This window comes from Camelus bactrianus, chromosome 17, assembly GCF_048773025.1.
Source record: "Camelus bactrianus isolate YW-2024 breed Bactrian camel chromosome 17, ASM4877302v1, whole genome shotgun sequence".
In the NCBI taxonomy this organism is placed as follows: Eukaryota; Metazoa; Chordata; class Mammalia; order Artiodactyla; family Camelidae; genus Camelus; species Camelus bactrianus.
Window position 1 is genome coordinate 41,396,518 of NC_133555.1, and position 22,252 is coordinate 41,418,769.

General features: G+C 54.5%; 1 protein-coding gene across 8 annotated transcripts in view; it reads left to right on the forward strand.

The window, feature by feature from the left end:
- SCN5A (sodium voltage-gated channel alpha subunit 5) overlaps nt 1-22,252 on the forward strand; it is a 100,968-nt gene that overhangs the window by 7,007 nt on the left and 71,709 nt on the right. For all 8 annotated transcript variants that reach the window (XM_074345218.1, XM_074345221.1, XM_074345223.1 and 5 more), the window contains exons 2-5: nt 8,256-8,581; nt 11,093-11,210; nt 18,288-18,378; nt 19,734-19,862. In XM_074345218.1, the coding sequence (XP_074201319.1) occupies nt 8,309-8,581; nt 11,093-11,210; nt 18,288-18,378; nt 19,734-19,862 (611 nt within the window). In that variant the 5' untranslated portion in view covers nt 8,256-8,308. The remainder of the gene's footprint in view (nt 1-8,255; nt 8,582-11,092; nt 11,211-18,287; nt 18,379-19,733; nt 19,863-22,252) is intronic.

Sequence of the window (22,252 nt, forward strand, 5' to 3'; positions counted from 1 at the left end):
ATGGGTCACTTGTCTTCACAGTGTATTGCACGAGTAACTTAGGTGGCACTCAGCAACAAATAACAAGTTAAAATCTCAAAAGCATTGAGTTGAGTAAGAACAGCTGACACACAAGAGCCCATACAGTATGATTCCATGGATAAGAAGTTCTAGAACAGGCAAGATGAATCCTTGGTGATAGAAGTAGGAGACGTTGACCTGAAAGGGACAGCAGGGAGCCATCGTAATTGGGGTAGTAGTTACACAGGGATGTACCTCTGGTAAAACTCATCCGACTGTGCACCTAAAACTGGTGCATTTTCTTGTATATGTGGTATACCTCAATTTAAGAGTATCAAGGGAAAAAAGGGTCACACATTTGGCTGTACTGTGTCGTGGACACTTTGGCGGTGTGGATTTTGTGGATTAGCGGATTGGCTTATCCCTCTGGAGGCTAAATGACCTTATAGCATAGGGCTCCAAGGTTTCTCTGGGAGCATTTCTGTCTCCTTCAGTGCACACAGTGGGTGCCCCATAAATGCCTAGGTCGCCATGGCATCCATGCACAGTTCCCCTTTAGAGCTTTTTTTCCTCCCGGGTATTGAGGAAAGTGAATTGGAAGGAACTGGGTTAGAGAGAGACTTGGGATGCTGATTTCTGTCTCGTGGGCACCTGTGTGCCAAGAGGGTGTTTCCCCGGCCACACGTGGGCACCTTTCTGGTCCAATTGTGTGTATTGTGTGGGTGTAGCTGCTATAGGGTCTGGGGCGGAAGTACCGCAGGGAGACTGAGCCAGCTCTCTCTTCTGGGCTCTGTGGTCTCTGAATAGTAGATATCCAGGTCCCCACCCAGGAGACCCAGGACCTGAGGGCAGTGCTGGCCTTGACTGACAGCTCAGTACAACTCAGCACGTTATAGATCCCTTATGCATGGAGTGGGGGCAAGGGGTGATGAGGAAGACTGGGGCTTGGGGGAAGGGGTGCCAGGTGCACAGTGGAGGGGACCCTGCATGACCTGGGGAGTTTGCATTTCCTCTGGCCTGGCACCAAAACACGACTGAACACTCAGCAAATTCTCAGATTGATGATAAGGTGGCCATCCATTTCCCAGCCCCCAGTCCTTATTGTGGGGAAGGGGGGATGAAAATGCAGGAGGCTTGGGCTAAATCAGGGCCTGGGTCAAAAGCACCCCCCCTTCTCCTCAGCTCCCATTCTGGAAGGGGGCCTGGTCCCAGGGACTCCCATTTCATCCCTGCCTGGGGAATCACTTCAGCAGAGCAAGCAGGTGGAGTTTTACTGTCAGCTGAATTAGCCTCGGCTTCAGCCTAAGTGTTGGAATAAATGAGATGCAAATGTATGCAAATGAGGGCATCCCCGGCTTCTGGGGTAGGCGTGTTCACCTCTGGGAGAGATGGGAATGATTCTGCAGGACTTCCCCAGATTGCTGGGGGCTGGGATGGCGACTAGAGAAGGAAAGCCCCTTCGTGATGCTCCCGTTCCTGAGCACTGGGCTCCAGACCGACAGGGTTAATGTCTGTGCAGCCTCAAAGGAGTGGAGCCTGCAAGGAGCCGGTTAGCTGAGGCCCTGCATGCACAAGGACATGCCAATGTGCCTTTGATCTGGGAGCAGGGACCTGAATGCACAGGCCACGAGCACCAGCTGGCACCCCTGCTGAGCCTTTGTCCAAACGGTTACCCCAGGAGAGCCAGGACTGTGCAGATAATTGCCTGGGTGGGAGAGATGGCCTGAAACACGCTGTCGACCCCTCCTCTTACCCCCCTCCACTACCATCCCAACCTGTGACTGGAGCCGGCATGGCCACCCACAGCCACTACCAGAAACCAGGGTGGCCAGTTTTGGTCAGCTGAGGAAGGCTTGCAGTCCACCCACCCCACCCCACCCCCACCCCACCCCCACCCCTCCTCCCCTCCGTTTCCTGCTCCCTCCCCTCTCCCACCCCCAGGCTAGCCTGAGGCCCAGCCCCAAAGCAGGTGGAGTTCTGTAAGGGTTTAGGGCCCAGTTGCTGGAACTCTAGGACAGCGCCATTCAATAGAGATATAATTCAATCTATGAATGCAAGTCACATCTGCAATTTAAAATTTTCTAGTAGCCCCATTTTAAAAAGTAAAAAGAAAGAGGTAAAATTAATTTTAACATATTTTATTTAACCCAGTACGCATATCCAAAATGTGATCAGTTTAAATTGTAATTGATATTTAGAAGTCAATAACGAAATAGTTGGCATTCTTTATCGTGTTAAGCTTTCCAGACTGGTGTAGGTATTACAACAGCACGTCTGGACTGACACTAGCCACGTTCCAGGTGTTCACTAGCCACGTTCCAGGTGTTCACTAGCCATGTGTGCAGAGTGGCTTTCCTGTTGGACAGGGCAGCTCTACCTCACCTGAAGTGGAGAGAAAGCTACAGGGGGGCCATTCTTTCATCTGGCCATGCTTGGGGACATGGGGGAAGGGGCTGGGGGGCGGAGCCTGTCCAGCCAGGCTATGTAATGGGAGGACTAGCCTCAGAGGAGGCCGAAGGGCTGGCTCTTTGGAGCAGGGATCACAGACGTGCTCTGTCCAGGTGGGCCGACCACAGATAGGCCCTGACCCCTCCTCCCCGCTCTCTGTGCCCTCAGAGATGGGAGGTAACGTGGTGCGTGGTTAGGCTCACAGGCCTGGCATCAGATAGACTGAAGCATCCGATTTCCCATTTGCAAAATGGGGATAATAACCTCCCCTCTTCTTAGGAGTCTTGTAAGGATTAAATAAATTAACCCACACACAGCACTTAGTTTGGTCCCAGGCACATGGTGAGCAAGTGATGCTGCCGGGCTGACAGCAGCTCATGGTAGAGGACACTGAGGTCCACGAAGGGGGATGGGGTGGTAATAACGTTGTCCATGGTCACAGCGTGGTTTAGTGGCTGGGCAGTAGGCACTTATTCATTCATTCATTCATTCATTCATTTATTCATTCACTAGGCACTTCTTTGGGGCCAGGCTGTGCTTTGGGAGCTCAGGCCACAGCCAAAGGGAGAAGCAGATGTGGAAGCAAATTACTCCACCCTGTGTTGAAGCCACTATGGGAAGGCAGTGGGCCAGGAACACAGAGAAGGGAAGGGCCTGCCCGGCAGGGAGGACTGGTGTAGGCAGCGAGGACGGGTTTTCAGAGAAGGGTCTTCTGAACTGGATTTCTTAGGAGAAAACAGTGACAGCAGCAGCCATGGTGATTATAGCAACTGGCATTCACTGAACATGTCCTGTTTGCCAAGCACGTGCAACTGTTAACACGCTCATGCCCCAGAACAGCCCTGTGAAAAAAGTACTGTTATTAACCCCATTTTACATATAGGAAAACTGAGGTGAAGAACCATCAATTCACTTGCCCGAGAATGCATAAGTGGCCAGGAACCAGATTCACACGGACAGTCCAGCTTCCAAGACGCAGCCCCTGTCCCACACAGGACCAGGAAGTCTTCCAGAGACAGAGGGGCGAGCAGACCTGGACACATGGCTGGGTTCCCTGGCCCAGGGCATTTCTTCATGGCCAGTCTCAACAAAACCGAGGAGGTTTTCTTACAAGCCACCACAGAGTCTCTTTGTGGTGACTCTTCCTCCTTTCCCCATCATCACCTGTTGACTTGGGATTCATCACCTGGGGAAAAAAAAGTATTCTAGGAAGACATTTTTAGGGCCATGTCCACGGTGGGCACTGATTAAAGGTTCATTGAATCATTCAATGAATAAAATGAGACTGTAGGTTGTGGTGTTAACTCAAGGAAGCAATGAAGTTGCTCCTGGTCCCCTTAGCTCCACCTGCAAGGGGTGCGCTCCTGCTTCAGGGCGACGCACACCCTCTCCCTGAACCTTCGGGACCAAGGGGCAGCAGAAAGGGCCAGGGCACAGGTGGGACTAGTGCCCAGGGGGGTGGGTGCCCCAGTCCAAGGTTAGCTGGACTGCACGGTGGGAAGGAAGCATCCAGAGCAGAGGAAGGTGGCAGAGATTTTCTAGGAAGCCCGGGAACCACTTCCACAGAGCGCTTTGCATACATTTACATGGCAAAGAATATTCTTTGCCTTTTGTGTTCCAGAGGCTCCGATTCCAAGGCGACCAAAATGCCAGACGACTGACGTGACTCAGGAGCTGGAGTGTGCCTGCCTTCAGGATCCAGGAGGGGAGTGGGCAGGAAGGGGCTGCAGGGAGGGGTTAGGCTGGAGTCCGCTCCCTCCTCACCCCAGGGATGACCAACCATCCTGGTTTGTCCAGAACTGAAGGGTATTTCGGGACTCAGGAATTTTAGTGCTAAAACTAGGGAAGTCCTGTGCGTCCCTCCTCCACCCTGACAGTACATGGCTGCACTGCGGGCTGCCAGGCTGTCATGTCCTGTGTCAGGACATTGTAGCCACCATTGATTGAGCACCAGCTGTGTGCCCTGTGCATTCAGGAAATCTTCCTTTGCGAAGAGACAAAAAGAGGAGACAGTCCAGGGGGGGTCCAGTTTCTGGTGTCAACAGTCAATATTCTCTCCCTACTGCATCCGCGCCCTGATGTGAATTCTCATACTTATAGGCCAGTGACTCAGAGGACAGGAGACCCAAGAGCTCAGTCTCCTGGCCCAGAGGAGGAGGGGTCGGTGTGGTTGGACAGTCAGAGAGGAGAGGTGGGAAGAAGGATGTCAGGAGGAACCAGTTTGAAAAGGGAGGTTCACAGTTTGCTCCCAATAACTTTCAGGAGCCAGCCAAACTTAGGGAGAGATGCACCCAATAACAACGTTAATGAACTTGGCACAGGATGGAGTAGGGGATCCCTAGAGCTTGAGTGATGCTGATAGGACAGAGGAAACTGGCCTGGGAAGAGGGATCAGCTGGAAGGAGCTGTCCCAGCCTGAGGAGCAGGTATAAGGCTGGTGCAGGTAGAGAAGCTGGTGCAGATGGAAAGACTGTTGTAAGTAGAGAAGCTGGTGCAGGTGGAGAAGCTGGTGCAGGTGGAGAAGCTGGTGCAGATGGAAAGGCTGTTGTAGGTAGAGAAGCTAGTACAGATAGAGAAGCTGGTGCAGGTGGAGAAGCTGCTACAGGTGGAGAAGCTGGTAGAGATGGAGAAGCTGGTGCAGGTGGAGAAGCTGTCATGGGTGAGGGTGAGTCATAGTGTGCCAGCATCTAGAAGAATAGCTGTGATCTTTGAATCAAATCAGGTTCAGGCCCTTCTATATGTTGCAACTGTGCGAGACAGAGGCCCCCTGCACTTCCCTAGCCCGAGTGGGTCCTCCCCAAAAAGCTGGGGGCCCACCCTCCTAGGACTGAGGAGTATGGTTGAACCTGAGTCTGGAGTGTTCTTGGATCTACCCGACCTCTGCTCATCCTGGCATTGTCAGAAACCTTGCAGCCAGAGCTCAGCCTGTCTCAGCCTCAGCAGGGCGGGGGCCATGAGCTGCTGAAGAAAGGGCAGGGCCAGAGCCAGGTGCAGGCAGCGGGGGAACAAGGGAGAAAACGGATCCTACCCGCCTACAGTGAGCCGCCTGTGGGGGACTGGAGACAAAGGATGCTCCTGGCAGGTTTACTTTGGAACCTGAAGCTGCCTGGCTGCTCTGGAGTCTGGTTTCACAAACCACTGAGCCCAAAGGTTTGGGTGCCCTGCTGGAGGCCAGGGTGGGCCTAATAAGTGTTGTAATTGTGAAGTAGAGTTGGCATTCATGATATTCGAGATATCTACAGCCCCTGTAATGAGAGAGGGAAATATCTGCATTTCTGTTGGTCACAGGTACTGCTAACACTTCCGTTTGGCTGCGTACATTCATAGTGGAAGGAAATGTTTGATAATTTCAGGTAGAGGTTAATAAGAATGAGATGCAATTTCCTCCTGAATTTTTCCCCCTCCCCCAAAGAGGTCTGTAAGTTGTCCCTAAACCACAAGGACAAGCAAAGCTAATGTCCTGACTGTTGGCCATGGGGAGAGTGGTTATCCAGTTGGAGACTGGAGGGGACCCTCAGTTAGAGGAACTGGAAATGATCTATTTCTCTACCTGGGTGCTAGCTACCAGTTGAGTTCAGTTTGTGGAAATTCATTCACCTGTGTGTACACTTAGGATATGGGCACCAATCTGTATGAACAGTTGATTTCAATACAGATTTTCAAGGTGCTTTTACTAGAACAGATGTATATGCAAGTGCAGGCTTGCCTGCACACACACACACCCTACGCACACCACACAGACACCGGTATGTACCGGTGAAGCCTCCGTAGGTCCATGGCCATACACGTGTCTCCAGAACCCTTGCAGGCATGTGGACACAGATGGATACAGTGAGACAGAGAACACTATTTTTAGGAAATAATTCCAAGCAAGAGAGGAGGCTTCCTGATTCACAGGACTAGTGATTGCTCACAGTGGAGAGGATTGCCCTGCAAGGGCTGCTGCCATCCAGGCTGGCTTATTGTTGCTGCTGGGTTTTTGGGTTTTTTTTAATAAAAAGAGTAGTGACTTTATTGTTTTTGTAAAAATAATACAAGACCATCATAAATAATTCAAGAACTGAAGAAAAGCACAAAGGAGAAAGTTTCAAATTACCCAAATGTCCCCCAGCCAAGGGAAAAAAAAATCACCATTCACGTTTGGGGACAAGTTCTGTGTTCACTTAAAAATGGAAGGGGACAGGCTTTTATAAAACGGGAACCTCCTCCCTCACCTGCTCTTTTTTAAACAAAGATGTTTAACTTTACTTGAATGAAACAGAAGAACCAGGGGCAGTGGTTCTGAAAGTGTGCGTCCTGGGCCCTCTCTCCTCTGGCTTCTTCACACATTCCGTGTGCACTTCCCCAGGGACCGGAGGTGCCCTTCTGAGACCTGGTTGTGTTGTGTTTGCTTATTGTTTACCTGTTACCTGGCCAGGTACCTACTTCAAGGTGCTTAGGGCCTGGGCCCTCTGCAGGGTATGAGCAGGGGTCGGGGTGGCAGCCACTCCTTGGGGTCATTTGTGACGTGTTCCCAAGGAGTAAGATCAAGGCAAGGCTGGTCTTTGACGGAAAGGGATTCTGTGCTGGCAGAGATGGCCAACAGGTGCCTGGCCAGCCCCGGGTTTGATGTGGTAATTAGCGACACTGCCTCCCTCTCCGAGTGCGTCCCGGTCAGGAGCTATGCCGACCACATCCTGTTTTGGTGGGGCAGTTGGCACATTCTCCAGACTCTGTGTCATAATCAGAGTCTGTTCACACCAAGTCCTGGATCATCTGAGGCGACCGGGGGCCACATGCTCCCGGGGTGGCGTCACATGTGTGTGCCGGCTAGACGTCCTAGTGGAGGCGCGGTCACTGTTTTCTGGTTCTGCTGTTACTCGGGGTGGGTCGTCGTTTGTTCAAACCAGGGGAGGGGAGTGAGTGGAGGCATCAGGAGTCTGGGATGCTCCGACAGCGTTTCCCATCTCTGGAAGGATGCCTCACTCTGGGGATTTCTTTGAGAGCCTCTCTGGGGGTTCTGCTGCAGCTGTGTATACCAGAGCGCCAACATCTGGATGACACCTGCAAAGCTGTTACCCAGCTGTTTCCCCAAACCTGCAGGATTTGCCTGGGTCTCAGTCAGCAGATCCAGATGCCCCATCAGTTGCCAGATGTTGGCGCCTCCGTGCCCCAGGTGAAGTCTGGGCACCACCCCCTCCCACACAGGCACATGGTGCTGTGGGAAGACCAGACAGAGTGCCCCCCACCCTCTGGCCCCACCACCCAGGCCCAGAGTTTGGGCATTGGCCCAGGAGGCCTCTGATCCCCCCAGAGGGCCTCAGGGTTTCCTTAGAGGAGATAAGCTGAGAGGAAGCACTGGGTAGCTTCTAATGCCCTTGCCCCTCATTTGTTTGTTCAGGACTAGCCCTGCCAGAGGTCTGGAATAAAATGATGACAGGGCCCCTCCGCATCAGCCCAGGGTGGGTTGGCACTAGTTGTGAGAAGTGTCTCAGAGAGGGCTTGGTTAAGGAACCAGCTAGTGTGAGTGCTTCCTTTTGTACTGAGTGGGGCAGAAGGAAGGTTCCCCAGTGACCCAGTCTCTCGTGCCTACTTGCGTTCAGATGTGCTCGTTGGGATGGGAAAGGGAGGAGTGACCCTCCTGCCGGTCCCCACGCACACCCCGCAGCCTGGAGGGCTCTGGGTTTACCTAGGCTGGCATCTGCCAGGTGTGCCTGTGGCAAGGTGGGGAACCTGTGGTCTGGGAGCATCTTTGCTGGTCCTTCCCTCCACCCGCACAGCCACTCCCCGCTGGGCACAGCATCAGCCCCGGTGTCTGTGTCTTCCAGCTTCCCGACAGGCAGCGTGAGGACAGCCTGTGCCCCAGAAGCAGGATGAGAAGATGGCAGACTTCCTGTTACCTCGGGGCACCAGCAGCTTCCGCAGGTTCACCCGGGAGTCCCTGGCGGCCATCGAGAAGCGCATGGCGGAGAAGCAGGCCCGAGGCTCGGCCACCTCGCAGGAGAGCCGAGACGGGCTGCCTGAGGAGGAGGCTCCCGGGCCCCAGCTGGACCTGCAGGCCTCCAAAAAGCTGCCGGATCTCTATGGCAACCCGCCCCGAGAGCTTATCGGGGAGCCCCTGGAGGACCTGGACCCCTTCTACAGCACCCAGAAGGTGACTGACGCCACCCCTTCTACGCTTGCCTGAAGCTCCCCTGTCAACTCGGCAGACAGGAGAGGGCCTCGCCTCCACGCAGGGCTCTGTTTGGGGCCGGCTTCCCTGGGCTTTGGGGGAGTGAGTCATTGGTGATCTATATTCCAATCACCTTAACTTTGGTGTTGTGGAGTAAAGGGCCACAATTATGCAGCCTGAGATGGTTTCGTATTATGAAAGAAATAGCAGGCAGCCACAGTTGAAATCTTGCCTCCTTGCGGAATATCTACTTTGCGAATCATCTGTGGTTAGATTTTCACCCCGGAGGACTCCCCTGTCCCATGGTGTGTGTGAATTGGAGTTGGGCACTGAGTCCTGTCCTGAGTTGAGTTTGGGCCCCAGAGCACAGCATGTGATCCCTTCTGTTCATCAGGGGTGGCATGTAGCCCCCACCCCCTGCCCCAGAGAATCTGCTGGCTGTTGGCTGTGTCCGGGTGGCTCAGGCTGGGGCCCACGGCAGCAGCGTCCTAGGCCTTGTGGGCCGGCAGTGGGACTGTGACGGCCGTGGGAAATCTGAGAGGGGTGGGGAGGGGGTTGCTCTGCTATTGTCCCCGCTGAGTGTAGGGAGAAGAAGTGGCTTTTGTCCACGAGACAGGGTAACTCAAACTTCCTCCAGCACAGATTTCTACCCAGGAGGTAAATCCCCTGTCTGGGTCCCCTGCCCTGCCCTCTTGGGACTATGTGCCCAGCCCTGCACATGTGGTCAGACCAGGAGCACACAGGGCTCCTGCAGAGGCCTGGTCCCCACCACAGCTGCCCATACTTCGGGCCTCACTGCTGGAGGAGGAAGGCAGCTTTGAATCTGGGGGAGGCCTTTCCCCAGAAGGCTGGGTCCAAAGAGGTTGGTTCCTGCCCACATCTCTCCGGTCAGTACCAGGGCTGGGGAAGCACTGAGGGCAGATAGGGTTGGTGTTCCCAGGGTGAATGTGAGCACCCGGTGGGTATGAGTGTGTGTGTCAGGGTCGCCAGGCACCTCAGTGTGTGTCACTGGGCTTTGAGACTGCATTGAGGGTGGGCGTGGGCACGACTGTCTCTGTGTGCATGCACGTGTGAGTGGGTGGGTAGGGGAAGCCAGGCTATATGCACAGATGGGAGATGGGACCTTGAACTTGGTCCTGCTTTCCCCCGGTTCAAGTGACTCAAGCAGGGTTGAGGTCAGGGGCTGTGGCCACAGTTGGTGTTAGAGTTAGACTGGACACTGGGATTAGTCAGGATGGGTGGGTCTAGGTTATGGTTGGTCAGAGCTGGAAGTAAGAATTAGGGTCAGGGTTAAGGCCACAGCTGGGAACGAGCCAAGGTTTGAGTGGCAAATCAAAGTGGCGGTGAGTTTGGAGTTAGCTGGGACAGGCAGGAGTCATGGCAGGGGGACCTAACTGAGCGTGGAGCCAGGGCTGGGCCAGGCTCTTCAGGGCTGGTGGCAGTTGAGCTTGGAAGGAGTCAGGGACACTCTCCCTCCTGTCCCTGTGACTGGGGACACTTGAGCAGTGGCCCCAGGTAGGATTCTGGTCTCTAACCTGTCTCTCCTTGCTGACCCCTGGCCACACTTCCTGCAGTCCTAGGGGGTGACGCAGGCACCACAGCAGAACTTTCGGTCCTCATCCATCTGGTCACCTTGTCTCCTAGGCCCAGATTAAATAGAACCTTATCTCACCAGCTCAGCTCTGGGAGAAGCACAGCCCCGGAGCCGTGCCACCTCTGCTGCGCCCGCCAGAGCCTGGGCATGGGGGATAGACCGCTGTCCTCAAGGGCGACGTCCAGCTCAAACGTCCGCTTGATGTGCATGTGGCTCAGCCTCCAGCATTCACTGTCCACTCCCATGTATCTTCTGGAAGTCTGGGGAGTGGGTTTACCCCGGGCTGCCCATGATCCTCTGGGGGAGGCACTAGGTCATGTCCTCTGGGTTGGATGGGGCTCCATCTGTCCTGGACTCCAGGAGACAGAGTCCCAGGGAAAGCGTCTCTCTCCTGGGCTGCGGTCTGTATTTTCCTCATCCCCACGCCTCACTCATTAGTCCTCCCTGCTGACCCAGCTCCCTCAACAGGCCCTCACTCCTCAGAGGGCCCGGTGGGGAAGTGCACAGGGGTCAGAATGGAGAGGGAAAGCAGGGGGCCTTGGCTGGGTCCCGGCCTTGGCCGTGACAGCAGCTTGGCTCAGATCAAGAAAGGCCCCTTCTTTTTGGGACTGTAATTTTGAAATGAAACTAAATCCCACCCAACCTGATATTCCCCAATCTTTCATAATCCCCGATCTCGTTCCACCCCAGCCGTGGGCAACCTAGAGAGGGTCCATCAACCTGCCGAATGTGCTGGCTTCCTTCTACCCGCCGCACCCTCCCTCAGACCCTCCCTTCTTCTCCCTCTGCCCGTCAGCCAGAGTTCTGGAGCTCTGAGCCAACAGCTGCCCCTACCCAAAGCCTCTCTCAGTAAGGGCCTAGGGACTGCCACCCAACCTAAAGCAGCTCTCTGTCCACAGACCTTCATCGTACTGAATAAAGGCAAGACCATCTTCCGGTTCAGTGCCACCAATGCCTTGTATGTCCTCAGCCCCTTCCACCCCATTCGGAGAGTGGCCGTGAAGATTCTGGTTCATTCATATCCTTTGCAGTCAGTCCCTGCCTTGTGTACCCACTGGGTCCCACACAGCAGGTGGGCAGGGTGTTTTGGGCTGAGGGTGGTGCTGATTCCTGGTCGGTCCTCACTGATGGCAGGCAGTGGTCACCACCTGGTTGGAAATCAGTTGGAAATCAGTTGGAAATCAGCTGGTTGGAAATCAGTCTCTCGGACCCCATCCCAGACCTGCTGAATCCATACCTGCAGTTTAACAAGATCCCAGGGGATTGCAGACATATGAAAATTTGGGAAATTCTGCCCTGATTCTTCGGGAGAGAAATGTCCTAAAAGCTAAGCTGTTGAGGATCCCAGAAGAAATGAGGCTGGTCTGTGCCCCCTGGCTCTGATCCTGGCTCCACGGGTCTCCTCTCACCGCAAGCCCTGGGCCGGGCACCGCCCCACCCACTCGCGGGGACCTCAGGCAGGTCGCCGGGGCTCAGCCTCCAATTTATTCACACGTGGGCCTCTTTCGAGGGAGGCAACACTTGCTTTTTGATTAGGTGTTGACAAAATGTTTGCAGTTTCAGAGTATCTCAGAGAACTCTGGTTAGCATCAAATTATATAAACCACAGCCTGAAAACGCTGGAGGCTGCAGGGAGGAGCAGTGGAATAAGGAGTGGGTACCGGTCTTCGGGCCCTAGGAGGCCCCATCCAGGCCGAGCACGGGACAGGGAGATAGCTGTTCTCTGGACTTCAGGAAAGGGGCCCCGCCAATGGAGCCTCTCAGGAAGGGCAGGTGTCTGGCCGTGGAGTCAGAGGTGTCTGTGTTTCACTGTAATGGCCTGGGCAGCCTTGCTTCAGCTGCAGCTGGCCTGGCTGTTAATTGAATCAATGCTGCTGGGCTCAGCAGTGTGATTAGTGGTGAGGTTGGCAGGCTGGCCCAAGAGAGCTCCCCAAGGTCCCCCCTCAGTTTCCACTCTGGGTGACCTTTTCTGAGGCCAAGGCAAAGGCCTCACCCATTAACCTCTGGGCAGGGCAGGAGGCTCTGAGTAACTGAGATAGATGCTGACAGCTTGGGGGCCTTTCCTGTCCAGGCAGGGGTGAGGGGTGCTCCTTCCCGGCTCCGCTGTCTGCCCACCTGTGTCCCAGTGCCTGATCCCAACCCCCAGGGCCAGTCCCGGGGGCTCTGGACCCCATTTGTTCTCTGCCTGCAGACCCTCTCCAGCCCCCTCCCGCTTGCTCCTGTCTTTCTCGTGGGGATCCTGAGACAGGTAGGTTCAGGGAAACCCTCCCACACAGGCCATGGCTGTGGCATCAGCAGGGTGGTCTCTAGGGTGGGCAGACACTGTGGGGAAGGGCTGTATACAGGGGGCAACCTGCCATTCACAGCTGCATCTTAACTGGGTTGCAAGGGTGGTTCTAGGTTTAATTTTGAGTCATTCTGTGACTATTTCCCAGCTTCCTGTAGGTGCCAGGCACGTTGTTTATCAAGCTGAATAAGACCCTGTCCTTGCCCTTTGGGAATTTTACAGCCCCCCAAGAGTGGTTAGACAGGCACGCGAGTAGTTGTCCTTCCTGCTGGCATTGTGTGGGCTCAGCCTGGCGAGAGCGGTGCAGCAGGAGGAACGGCCAGCCTTCTTCTTGCTCTGAGCCTGTCTCCCGCCTCACTCCAAGGGCGTGGCCTCCCTGAAAGCACACTCCAGCTTCCACCTGGGGCTTCTTCTCCAGGTACCTAGCCAACCCTGCTCTGTTTGGCAGCCCCTGGAGATGCAACGGCAGCCCCTGGAGATGCAGTGGCAGCCCCAGGGTTCCTACCAGGCTGGGCTACAGGCCGGCTGAGGCCAGGGAGGCAGGTGGGCACGGGAGGTGGTGGGAGCAGTGGAACCCCTGGCCTGTCCAGAGCGTCCACCGAGCCATGGTTCTGAGGCTGTGAGGAGCTGGTTCCACCTGGAGGGCCCGCCTGGCCCTGAGGCCTGTGAGGTGGACCTTGTCCCCAAGGACAGCTGCCCCAGGGAAGTGGCTCTGCATCAGGGAGGCCCTGGGCTAGGCTCCGAGCGGCAGCCTTGAGGCTCCGCTGCCTGGAGATGGGAGCACGCTGCTGGTCTTCAACAGCACCCCTTAGTGGGCTCAGGGGACACTGAGGGAGAGGAAGGGGCCTGGACTTTGTGTCCTGTGTCTTTGAGCCCTGTCATCACAATGTGGGACACTGAGCAGCAGCAGTCAGCATCACTGGGATCTTCTAGGAATTGCCAAATCTCTGGCCCCACCTCAGAAACCGTATTTTAGGAAGGTCTCCACAATTTGTGTGCGTGCTGCTCTAAGGCAGATGTTTCCAAATGTCCGTCTGTGAGTGGCACCTGGGAAGTTTGTTAAAAATGCAGAGTCCTAGCCCTTTCCAGACCAGAATCGCCAGTGTAAGGTCTAGAAATTTACCAGCTTTCCATTCATTTCTGTAGTTTTTTTAAAATCGAGATATAGTTCACATACTGTAAAATTTACCATTTAAAGTGTACAATTCAGTGTACTTTAGTATATTCATAAGATTGTGCAACCACCGCCACTAATTCCAAAACATTTTTATCCCCCTAGAAAGAAACCTCGTGCCCATTACCAGTCACTATGCATTTCTAATGCACACGGATTTAATGTTTTGAATTATGAACTCTCTCCTCATATTTTTTAAAAATTGTGGTAGAAAACGTATAACATAGAATTGACCATCTTAACCACTTTTCAGTGCCCAGAACAGTGGCATTAACTGTCGTTCGCTCTCTACAACTTCTTCATGTTGCAGAACTGAAACTCTATCCACTGTTGGCTTGCCATTTTAATAGCCATTCAAATATCTTAAGTCTTCAGTGTTCAAAGTTCTGTGCCAGCCCCTTTGGAAAGGGCAGCAGGGGCAAAGACCAACTTAAAAGGGGGCAGAACCGCAGCCCCTGCTCTCAAGAAAGAAAGCCTGTTCATGTGCAGTCGTCCAGGCGTTCGCAGTGACGCACTGGCGAGCCCGCGGCTTTGCTCTGGGCTCCACGCTTACAGTGCGTCCCTGGGAAGTTGCCTAAAAAGTAAATATGGGCATGTAGAATATTTTTTTCCTGATGTATTTTTGTTATAATCCTGCAGGATGTGTTCCTGCCAGGATTAAATAAAAGAAAGCAACAGAAATCCAAATTCCACTGCAGTCACATTCAGAGAGGCCGCACGTTCACGGCAAGAAGCGTTTTGCCTTCCTCGGGTGCACAGGGTCTGTTCACAAAATCCTCCCACGTTCCTCTAGCAGATTCAAATGGACAATCAAACCGTGTGTGTGTGTGTGTGTGTGTGTGTGTGTGTGTGTGTGTGTGTGCATGCATGTTCATTTAATAGCACAAATGTATGAAAATGCCCCCCCCTTAATTCCCTTCTCTTTGGGAGTTTTTTGTTTTGTTTCTTTTTTTTTTTTTTTTTTTTTGACTCCTTAGGATCTAAAGACAGGCAGCCCCAGTTTCAGGCATTCCCCACAACCCATGCTGGCAGCCCTTGCTGGCATTTTAATCATGAGGCTGGGAGTGGGTGGCTGGGGACAATGACATGACAGGATTGAAGATGTTCAGCTGAGCTCAGCCCTGGAGATCTGGCCTTTGCCTCTGCCCACACATGAAACCTGCTCAATCATCAGCCTGAAACCACTAGGCAGTGCAAACAGATGTGTCCTGGCCAGGAGTGCTCTTGACTTACCTCCCTGGTATTGGCTGCATGCGTGTCTCCAGGGAGGACCCGCGGATGCTTTGGTCAGAGTCCCCTGGACTAGAGGCTCGGTCTAGGGAGGAAGAGGTCACACAGGCATGTACTCAGGAGTGACTGAGAATAATGGAAGGGCCGTCCTCAAGGTTAGGAGAGCCAGGCAGTGTGTGGAGCAGTCAAGCAGCAGAGACCGGAGTCCACCGCATTTCCCCCGAGGCCATAGCTGTGTCTGGAAAAGCCAAAATTCAGACAGGCAGCTTCTGTACTTTCCCACCGTGCGACCCAGGCCCTGGCTGGCAGGACTTGGAAGGGCTGTCTGCTCTGGCTCTTCCCTAAGTCCAATCCAAGTCCCCAATCCAAGGTGGCCTGTCCACACCACTGCTCTCTGCCAAGGGCCCTTTTCTCCACTCTAACGAGAGCTGTGGGTCCGCTCACAGCTGGGAGAGGCTTGGTTCCACAGACTGGGGTCTCCCTCGTTCTTAGCTTCACCATGACCAGCTGGGCTGACTGGTGGCTAGAGGAACCCTAGCCAGCCTTTAGTGCCTCTCTAAATGCCTCCTCCAGGAAGCCTTCCTGCCTGGCCCCTAGCCAGCCTTCAGTGCTTGTCTAAATGCCTCCTCCAGGAAGCTCTCCTGTCCTACCCAGCCAGAGGTGGTCTGGTTTCTCATAATATCCCATCTTGGAGCAGTTCAGGGGCTCAGATGCTTCCCTGTCTCCCACTCACGGCCAGGCACACGTGCTCACATGAGGTTTGTTCTTTAAAACAGTAAACAATTCCATTCCTCCTGGGTGGCCACCTGCTCACATTTTACAGAGCGGTTCACCCTTTGGTTTTACATCCTGCCTTCTGGGGAGCAGAGTCCAAACAAGGGATAGCAGTCCAGTGTGGCAGGTGAGGGCCTGAAACAGCACAAATGACACAGGCCTTTCAGTCTGGAGGTGAGGGAAAGGACTGGGAGTGACCTGTGGTGTCTCCGTTCTGAGACAGGCTCAGAGTGGAGGCCTGCATCAGCCTACAGCCATTTTCTGTGGCTGCTGTAACAAATCACCACAAACTCAGTGGCTTAAAACAACACGGATTTATCATCTGACAGTTTCGGAGGTCGGAAGTCCAAAAAATGCTTACGGGGCCAAAATCAAGATATCAGCAGGGCTGTGGTTATTTTTGGAGGTTTGAGGGGAGAATCTGTTTTCCAGGTTTTTCCATTTTCTAGAGGCTGCGTGAAATCCTCGTGAAATCCTCAGCTCTGGCTCTCCTCCATTTCCAAAGTCAGCAACAGCTGGCAGAGTCTTTCTCACCAGCATCGTGCTGACTCCTCCCTCCTCCTCTTATAAGGATCCAGTGATGACATTGGGCCCACCCAGATAATCCAGGATAATCTCCAGGTCCTTAATTTAATCACATCTGCAAAGTCCCTTTGGCATATAAATTAACATTTATAGTTTGCCGGGATTAGAATGTGGCTGTCTTTGAGGTGGTGGGCTGTTGGGGGTGGGCATTATTCTACCTCCTATAGCATCTTTCAAGGTAACCTCTTTGTGCCTCAGTCTCATCATCTCTAAAGTGGAGACAAAGACTCCACCTCCTGTGTTCTTGGGAGAATTGAATTAGCTAATGGATGCAGAGAGCAGAGCCTGGAACCCAGGAAGGGCTCATTAAGTACGTGCTTTTAGCATCATTACCTTCACATTTCAGGAATCACCTGATCTTCAGTAGATGATTTAGCCATGCATCTGTGGAGATGAGTAAAGCCTGGCTGAGGGGCTTGTTAACTGCTTGGGCAAGGAATGCCTTGCCAGGGAGCTGTGGTGTGAGGAAAGTGTGTCGGGGAGGAGAGCTACTGAGATGGGTACCTAATCTTGCCCTGGTAGGCCTGGCCATGGAGATACCAAACTGATGGAAGTACCCCAGTGCCTGGAGAGGCACCCCCTGGCCAGGGAGGAATCAAGTTTTCTGGGAGCCATGACCTCTTGAGCTGAGCAACTCTGGTTTGATTGGGCCCCCTCCCCCCTTAGGTGAGAAATCAGAGAATTCATTATAAGCTGGGGGCTGGGGCTGGCCGGCTATTGCTTGATTCCCTGGATTCCCTAGGAGGAGGGAGAAATCCTAGATTCCTTGAGAGGCCCCACCTCTCTCCCCAGTGGGGGCAGCCCCCCTGCTAGAAGTCGGCACCCCAGCTCAGCCTCATCTCCAGTCTGACTGCATTGGGCTCTCCTTTGGGCCTGAGGCTGGGCCACGCCACGGGAAAGGGTGGAGCTGGGAGGGAGGAAAGAGGTGGGCCCCTGGAGCTCAATTACTGCAGCCCCGGGGCAGCCCGTGGCAATAAACTTGCTGGCGTCTGCACCTGCGGGGCTGAGGCTGGGGCAGTTTGGTGAGCGTGGGGGTAGCCGCAGGGAGTGGGAGGCCCAGCTTCCCTTCTTGGGCTGGGGAGAAGTTTTGTGAGGGCAGCAGAGCGTCCCTGTTCTGGGCCATGTACCTTGAGGGTGCCCCAGCCTACAGGAGGCCCGGGGTCTGTCCCTCTCTCTTCTGCGGGGCTTGAAGGTGAGGGAGGCCGTTGAGGTCAGTCAGTGAGAGCTTCCAGCCTGGAGTAGCAGCTGGGACTTGGAGCCAAAGAGTCTGGACTCAGACAAGGCCTGGAGGATGCCTGGGGCAGGGTAGGGGAGTGGGTCCCAGCATTTGAAGAGCCCCCCTTTTGTGGGTGGTACAGGTGGGCACTGCCATTCAGGGAGCCAGACGTGCTAAAAGAAGGAGGCTGGTGGTATGGGGGGTGCCGTGGCTGCAGCAACCAAGGAGTCAGGGCAGCCGTGGTCCTTGAACGAGATGCGGTTACCAGGTGGAGCGGAGGCCAGGTTGAAAAGCGTGTGGAAAGGCGGAAGCAGCCAGAGAAGCAGGCCTCTGCCTCTCCCCGGGTCAGTGTGTCCCGACAAGGTATCTACGTTTTGGCATAAGTCCTAGTTCAAAAGTCAGCCTAGGCTGCCCCCACAGGACTGGAGGAGGGACTGGGAGCCCTGCCACCATGGCTTTCCTCTCCTCGAACCCGTGGTCCCCGAGGAGCAGTTCCTAAATGGCCATCTCCCTCCAGTGTGGCCCAGGACAGGGCTCCCACGCAGCTGGGGGCCCGGCCCTTCCTCCCTTCTCTCCAGGATGGGCTCTGCTAAAGGTGTGGACTCAGGTGTCTGGTCCTGCTTGGGGGCAGTGAAGCCAGCAGGTGTCTACCCTTAGTGGGGAGGGGTTGGTAAGGACTGGGTGCAGCCCTGGCGTGTCTCCTGGGAGCCCCTGTCTCATTGACCTGGCAGCCCTGGCCTGTCCTGTGGTGCCAACCCCAGGGGCAGGACCCTCTGGTGGCGGCGGCCCTGCTGTCCCCTGCACGCGGCTTTCCTTGACCTGGTCCCACGTTCTTCAACATGCTCATCATGTGCACCATCCTGACCAACTGCGTCTTCATGGCCCAGCACGACCCTCCGCCCTGGACCAAATATGTCGAGTGAGTATCTTCAGGGCCTCTTCAGCCGGCCCCTCCCTCCCTGCCTTTTCCATTCTGGACTCTTGGCCCCAAAGTCACCCCAGAAGGAGCCCAGGGACTTGCCCATCTGGAGCAGGGGAAGAAGGGTTCCTTGGCACAGCCCTTCCTTCTGCTGCTGCTTCCAGTCCTCCTATATTCATGCTTTGAGCTGTGCTCTCAGGAGAGGACGCTCTCCAGGTTGGCAAAGGAGGGTTTTCTCCCTGACCCACCGTAAAAAGGTCTGATGATACTGGAGCAGGTTTGGAGATAATACTAAGAATTGATTGAGCACTAGTGCATGCCAGGCGCTGTCCTAGAATAAGCATTGTGTCCTTTAACCCTGATGGCAACACAGGCAGGCAGGTCCAACCACTATGCCCGTTTGACAGACAAGACAGAATTGGAGGAGTGACCTGCCCCAGACCACGCAGCCAGGGGGTGTGGCTTCCAGGCAGAGACTCAGGACTACCCCTGCCTCAATGCCACACTCTGCTGCCCCTTTTCCCTAAGTTCTGCCTCCTGTAACCATTTGCACAGTTTTAGAAAACTGTCTGGTCCTTTCTTCCCAAATGAAATTTCCTGACCCATAGGCCCTAAGCAGACTCAACAGGCCCTGGTGGATTTGGCTCCTGTTTTCAGGGGTTCCGGGAAATGTCGGGGACAGCCTCTTACCAAAGTGGCTTGCCTGTTGGCACTCCACGTTCGCACAGGACCCTGTGGCACCGTCGGTGCCAGGGTCTGCGTCCAGCTGCTGAGACCTGGGTCCTCGTCCAGCCCTGGGGGCCACAGTCCCAGCGTCCAGGCACTTGGGATTGCTCAGCCCACCCTGGGCACAGAGAACAGCCCCTTCCCAGCCTCAAGTGTTAGAACATTACCCCACTTTCAAGCCCAAGGTAGGCAGCTGTAGTCACCTGTAGGTGGTTGAGGATGGACTATGTTCCCGCCACTGAGGACCCACAAGCAAGGGTGAGGGGCCATGACCCTGAGGGTCCTATCTGTCCCAAGTGGTCACCATATGCCTGTGTACAGGGACCCCTAGAGCTGGGGTGAGGAGATAGGTGGAGAGTTTTCTGACATCAAGACAACTGAGAGAAGATAGAGGGTTCACATGGGTACGTGGAAGGTCTGTGCAGGATGCTGAGTAAACAGGGAGATGCATTCGTTGGCCAGGTGTTTGGAATGAAGCTCCAGCTCTGCCAAGGGGTCTCTGCAGAGGGCCTGGTCTGAGGGCACTCGAAAGGGAAGCTGAGCTGGGCGCATGCCACGAGGGGAACCTGGCTGACCTGGCCTGTGGGCTATGGCCTCCCTGAGAAACCCCACGGGTCTCTCCTTTCCAGGTACACCTTCACTGCCATATACACCTTTGAGTCTCTGGTCAAGATTCTGGCTCGAGGCTTCTGCCTGCACGCGTTCACCTTCCTTCGGGACCCGTGGAACTGGCTGGACTTCAGCGTGATCATCATGGCGTAAGTACCCTGCCGATGTGCTGTCTGATGCCAGGCCACGCTGAGGGGCATGGGCACCACTCCTGTTTCCGGGCTGCCCAGCCCTCTTGCCTCCCTGCTGAGGCCACATCAGCGTGGCAGGTGGTTGTAGAGACACCCACTTTTCCTGCTGTGGCTGGAGGAGGACACTCTGGAGACCCTCGGCTCATCCTGGTGGGGAGAGATGGGTTCAGAGTAGCTCAGGTGGCCGTGGTGGTCAGGTCCGCTGGCTCATCTGTGGCTCCGTGGCAGCTCTGTGCTCAAGGGGCTTCGTTAAGATTCTGGTTCAGCATCCTCTGCCCTTTCCATCAAAGGAAAACCAGTGATACAGCCTGAATCTCTAGACCACTGTGAACAGTGACCTGGATTCCAGGGTGATTTAAACTGCAGGAAAGAGAGCAAAGGAGCCCAGAGTCAAGGCGCTGAACATCCCCCAGCCACACCCACATGTCTCCAGCCTCCACTCACAGATTCCACATCTGGCACATTGTGAGACACGCTGTCACTGAAATGATCCCCACACCAGCCAGAGAGGCTCAATGAGGGTTCCTTATCCCCATTTTACAAATGAGAAAACTAAATAACGTTAGGGACACAGTGGGCAAACATGACCCCCCTGCTTGTTGCCACACCAACTGAGGCCCCACTTCCTTGCCTGAGAGGAGACACTTGCTGAGGGGTTGGGTTGAGATGTTCCACTCTGATGTCTCCGGCAACAGATGCTGGGTTCTGGTGGGGACGACTGATCAGGGCAAGCCCCTCTCTGTGCAAGAGCCTTGGTCAGGGACTTAGCCATCAAATCCTCTCTGAAAGCCTGATGTGTGTGGGGAACCCAGTGTGTGCAGGGCTGGGCACCCACCATGGCCAGGGGCACAGCTGGCGAGGGTTATAGTCCCTGCCCTTACAGAGCCTCAGTTTCCCCACTGGTGAAAGGTTAGTGTTGAGCTGAGTGGTATCAGAGGTTCAATTCAATTGCCACTTTCTAGGATTCTCAGATTGACTGAATCCACTTGTTCATGACAAAGTCTTTATTTACCCTTGGATGTGAGTGGCTCTGAGCTCAGCCACATGGTGGGGGAGAGAGGAAAAGAGGGAAGCTGGACCCCGGTGATGGGGTACCCTCAGCTGGATGGAGAACCTGGTGGTCAGAAAGTGCATCAGAACTTCTGTTTTTAGCTACGCTGCTTGTGGTAAAATGGTGGTCCACCATTTTACAGGTGCAGAAGCCGAGGCTCAGAGAGAGGCTACCACTTGCCCCGAATCCAGGGTAGATTTAGGCCTGGGCAGAGCCGAGCGAACAAGGAAATAGTGGACTGTCGGGGACAGATTGTGCAGCTTTATAGTCCGTGATGAGAGCCAAGTGTGATGCGAGCCGGTGTGGGTTAAGAGCAGGGAGGGACGTGATCAGATTTACATTCTGTGAGGATCGCCCTGGCTGCTCTGCGGCCAGGACACTGGAGAGGGGTAAGGGCGGAAGTGACAGAACAGTTAGGCTATTTTTGTAGCCAGGAGAGAGAGGATGGTGGCTGGGACCAGGGTCCAAGTGGAGAAGGTGAGAGACATGGTCAGATTCTGGATATATTTGAAGGTAGGGCTGACAGGAGACCTCAAGGCGGCTTTTGGCTTGAGCAGCTGGGCGGCTGGTGTTACCCTTTGTTGGTGTGGAGAACGGAGGCAGGCGTTGGCACAGGGAGGGGAGAATCGAACATCCGGTCTGGAATGTATTAGGTATGAAAGCATCCAGGCTGAGATATCGAGTCGGCAACTGGATCTTCCAGCCTGGAGTTCAGGAAAGAGGTCCACTTGGAGGTATAAATTTAGAAGCCGTCGGGATACAGATGGCATTTAAAGCCGGGAGACCGGATGAGATCATCTAGGAGTGAGTGTCCCCAGGGAAGGGAAGCCGCCCGGGGACTGTACCCTGGGACACGCCAGCATCTCCAGGTCAGGAAAAAGGAGGATGGAGGGAAGAAACTGGTGGGGATGGCCAGTGAGGGCGAAGGAAAACCTGGAGAGAGCAGAGTCCTGAAAGCCAGCTGAGGAATGTGGCTCGATTTGAAAGAAACCACAAAGAGGCTGAGGAAGGCGAGACCCAAAACGGACCATTGGAGTTGACAGCATCAAGAGGGTTGATGACCCTGACTGACAAGATGGCTTCCAGGGGTGTGGAGGACACATACCTGATTAGGGAGGTGGGAGGAGGGCAGGTGGAGCCAGTGTACTCATTTGCTTCGTGGGGTTTGCTCTAAAACAGGACTGAAAGTAGGGTGGTGGCCCAAAGGGACGAGGGTGAAGGGAGGATGTTTAAAGAAGGGAGGCGTCTTTGCAGGTTGGTGGGATTGATCCAGGAAAGAGAGGACGTGGGTGATGGA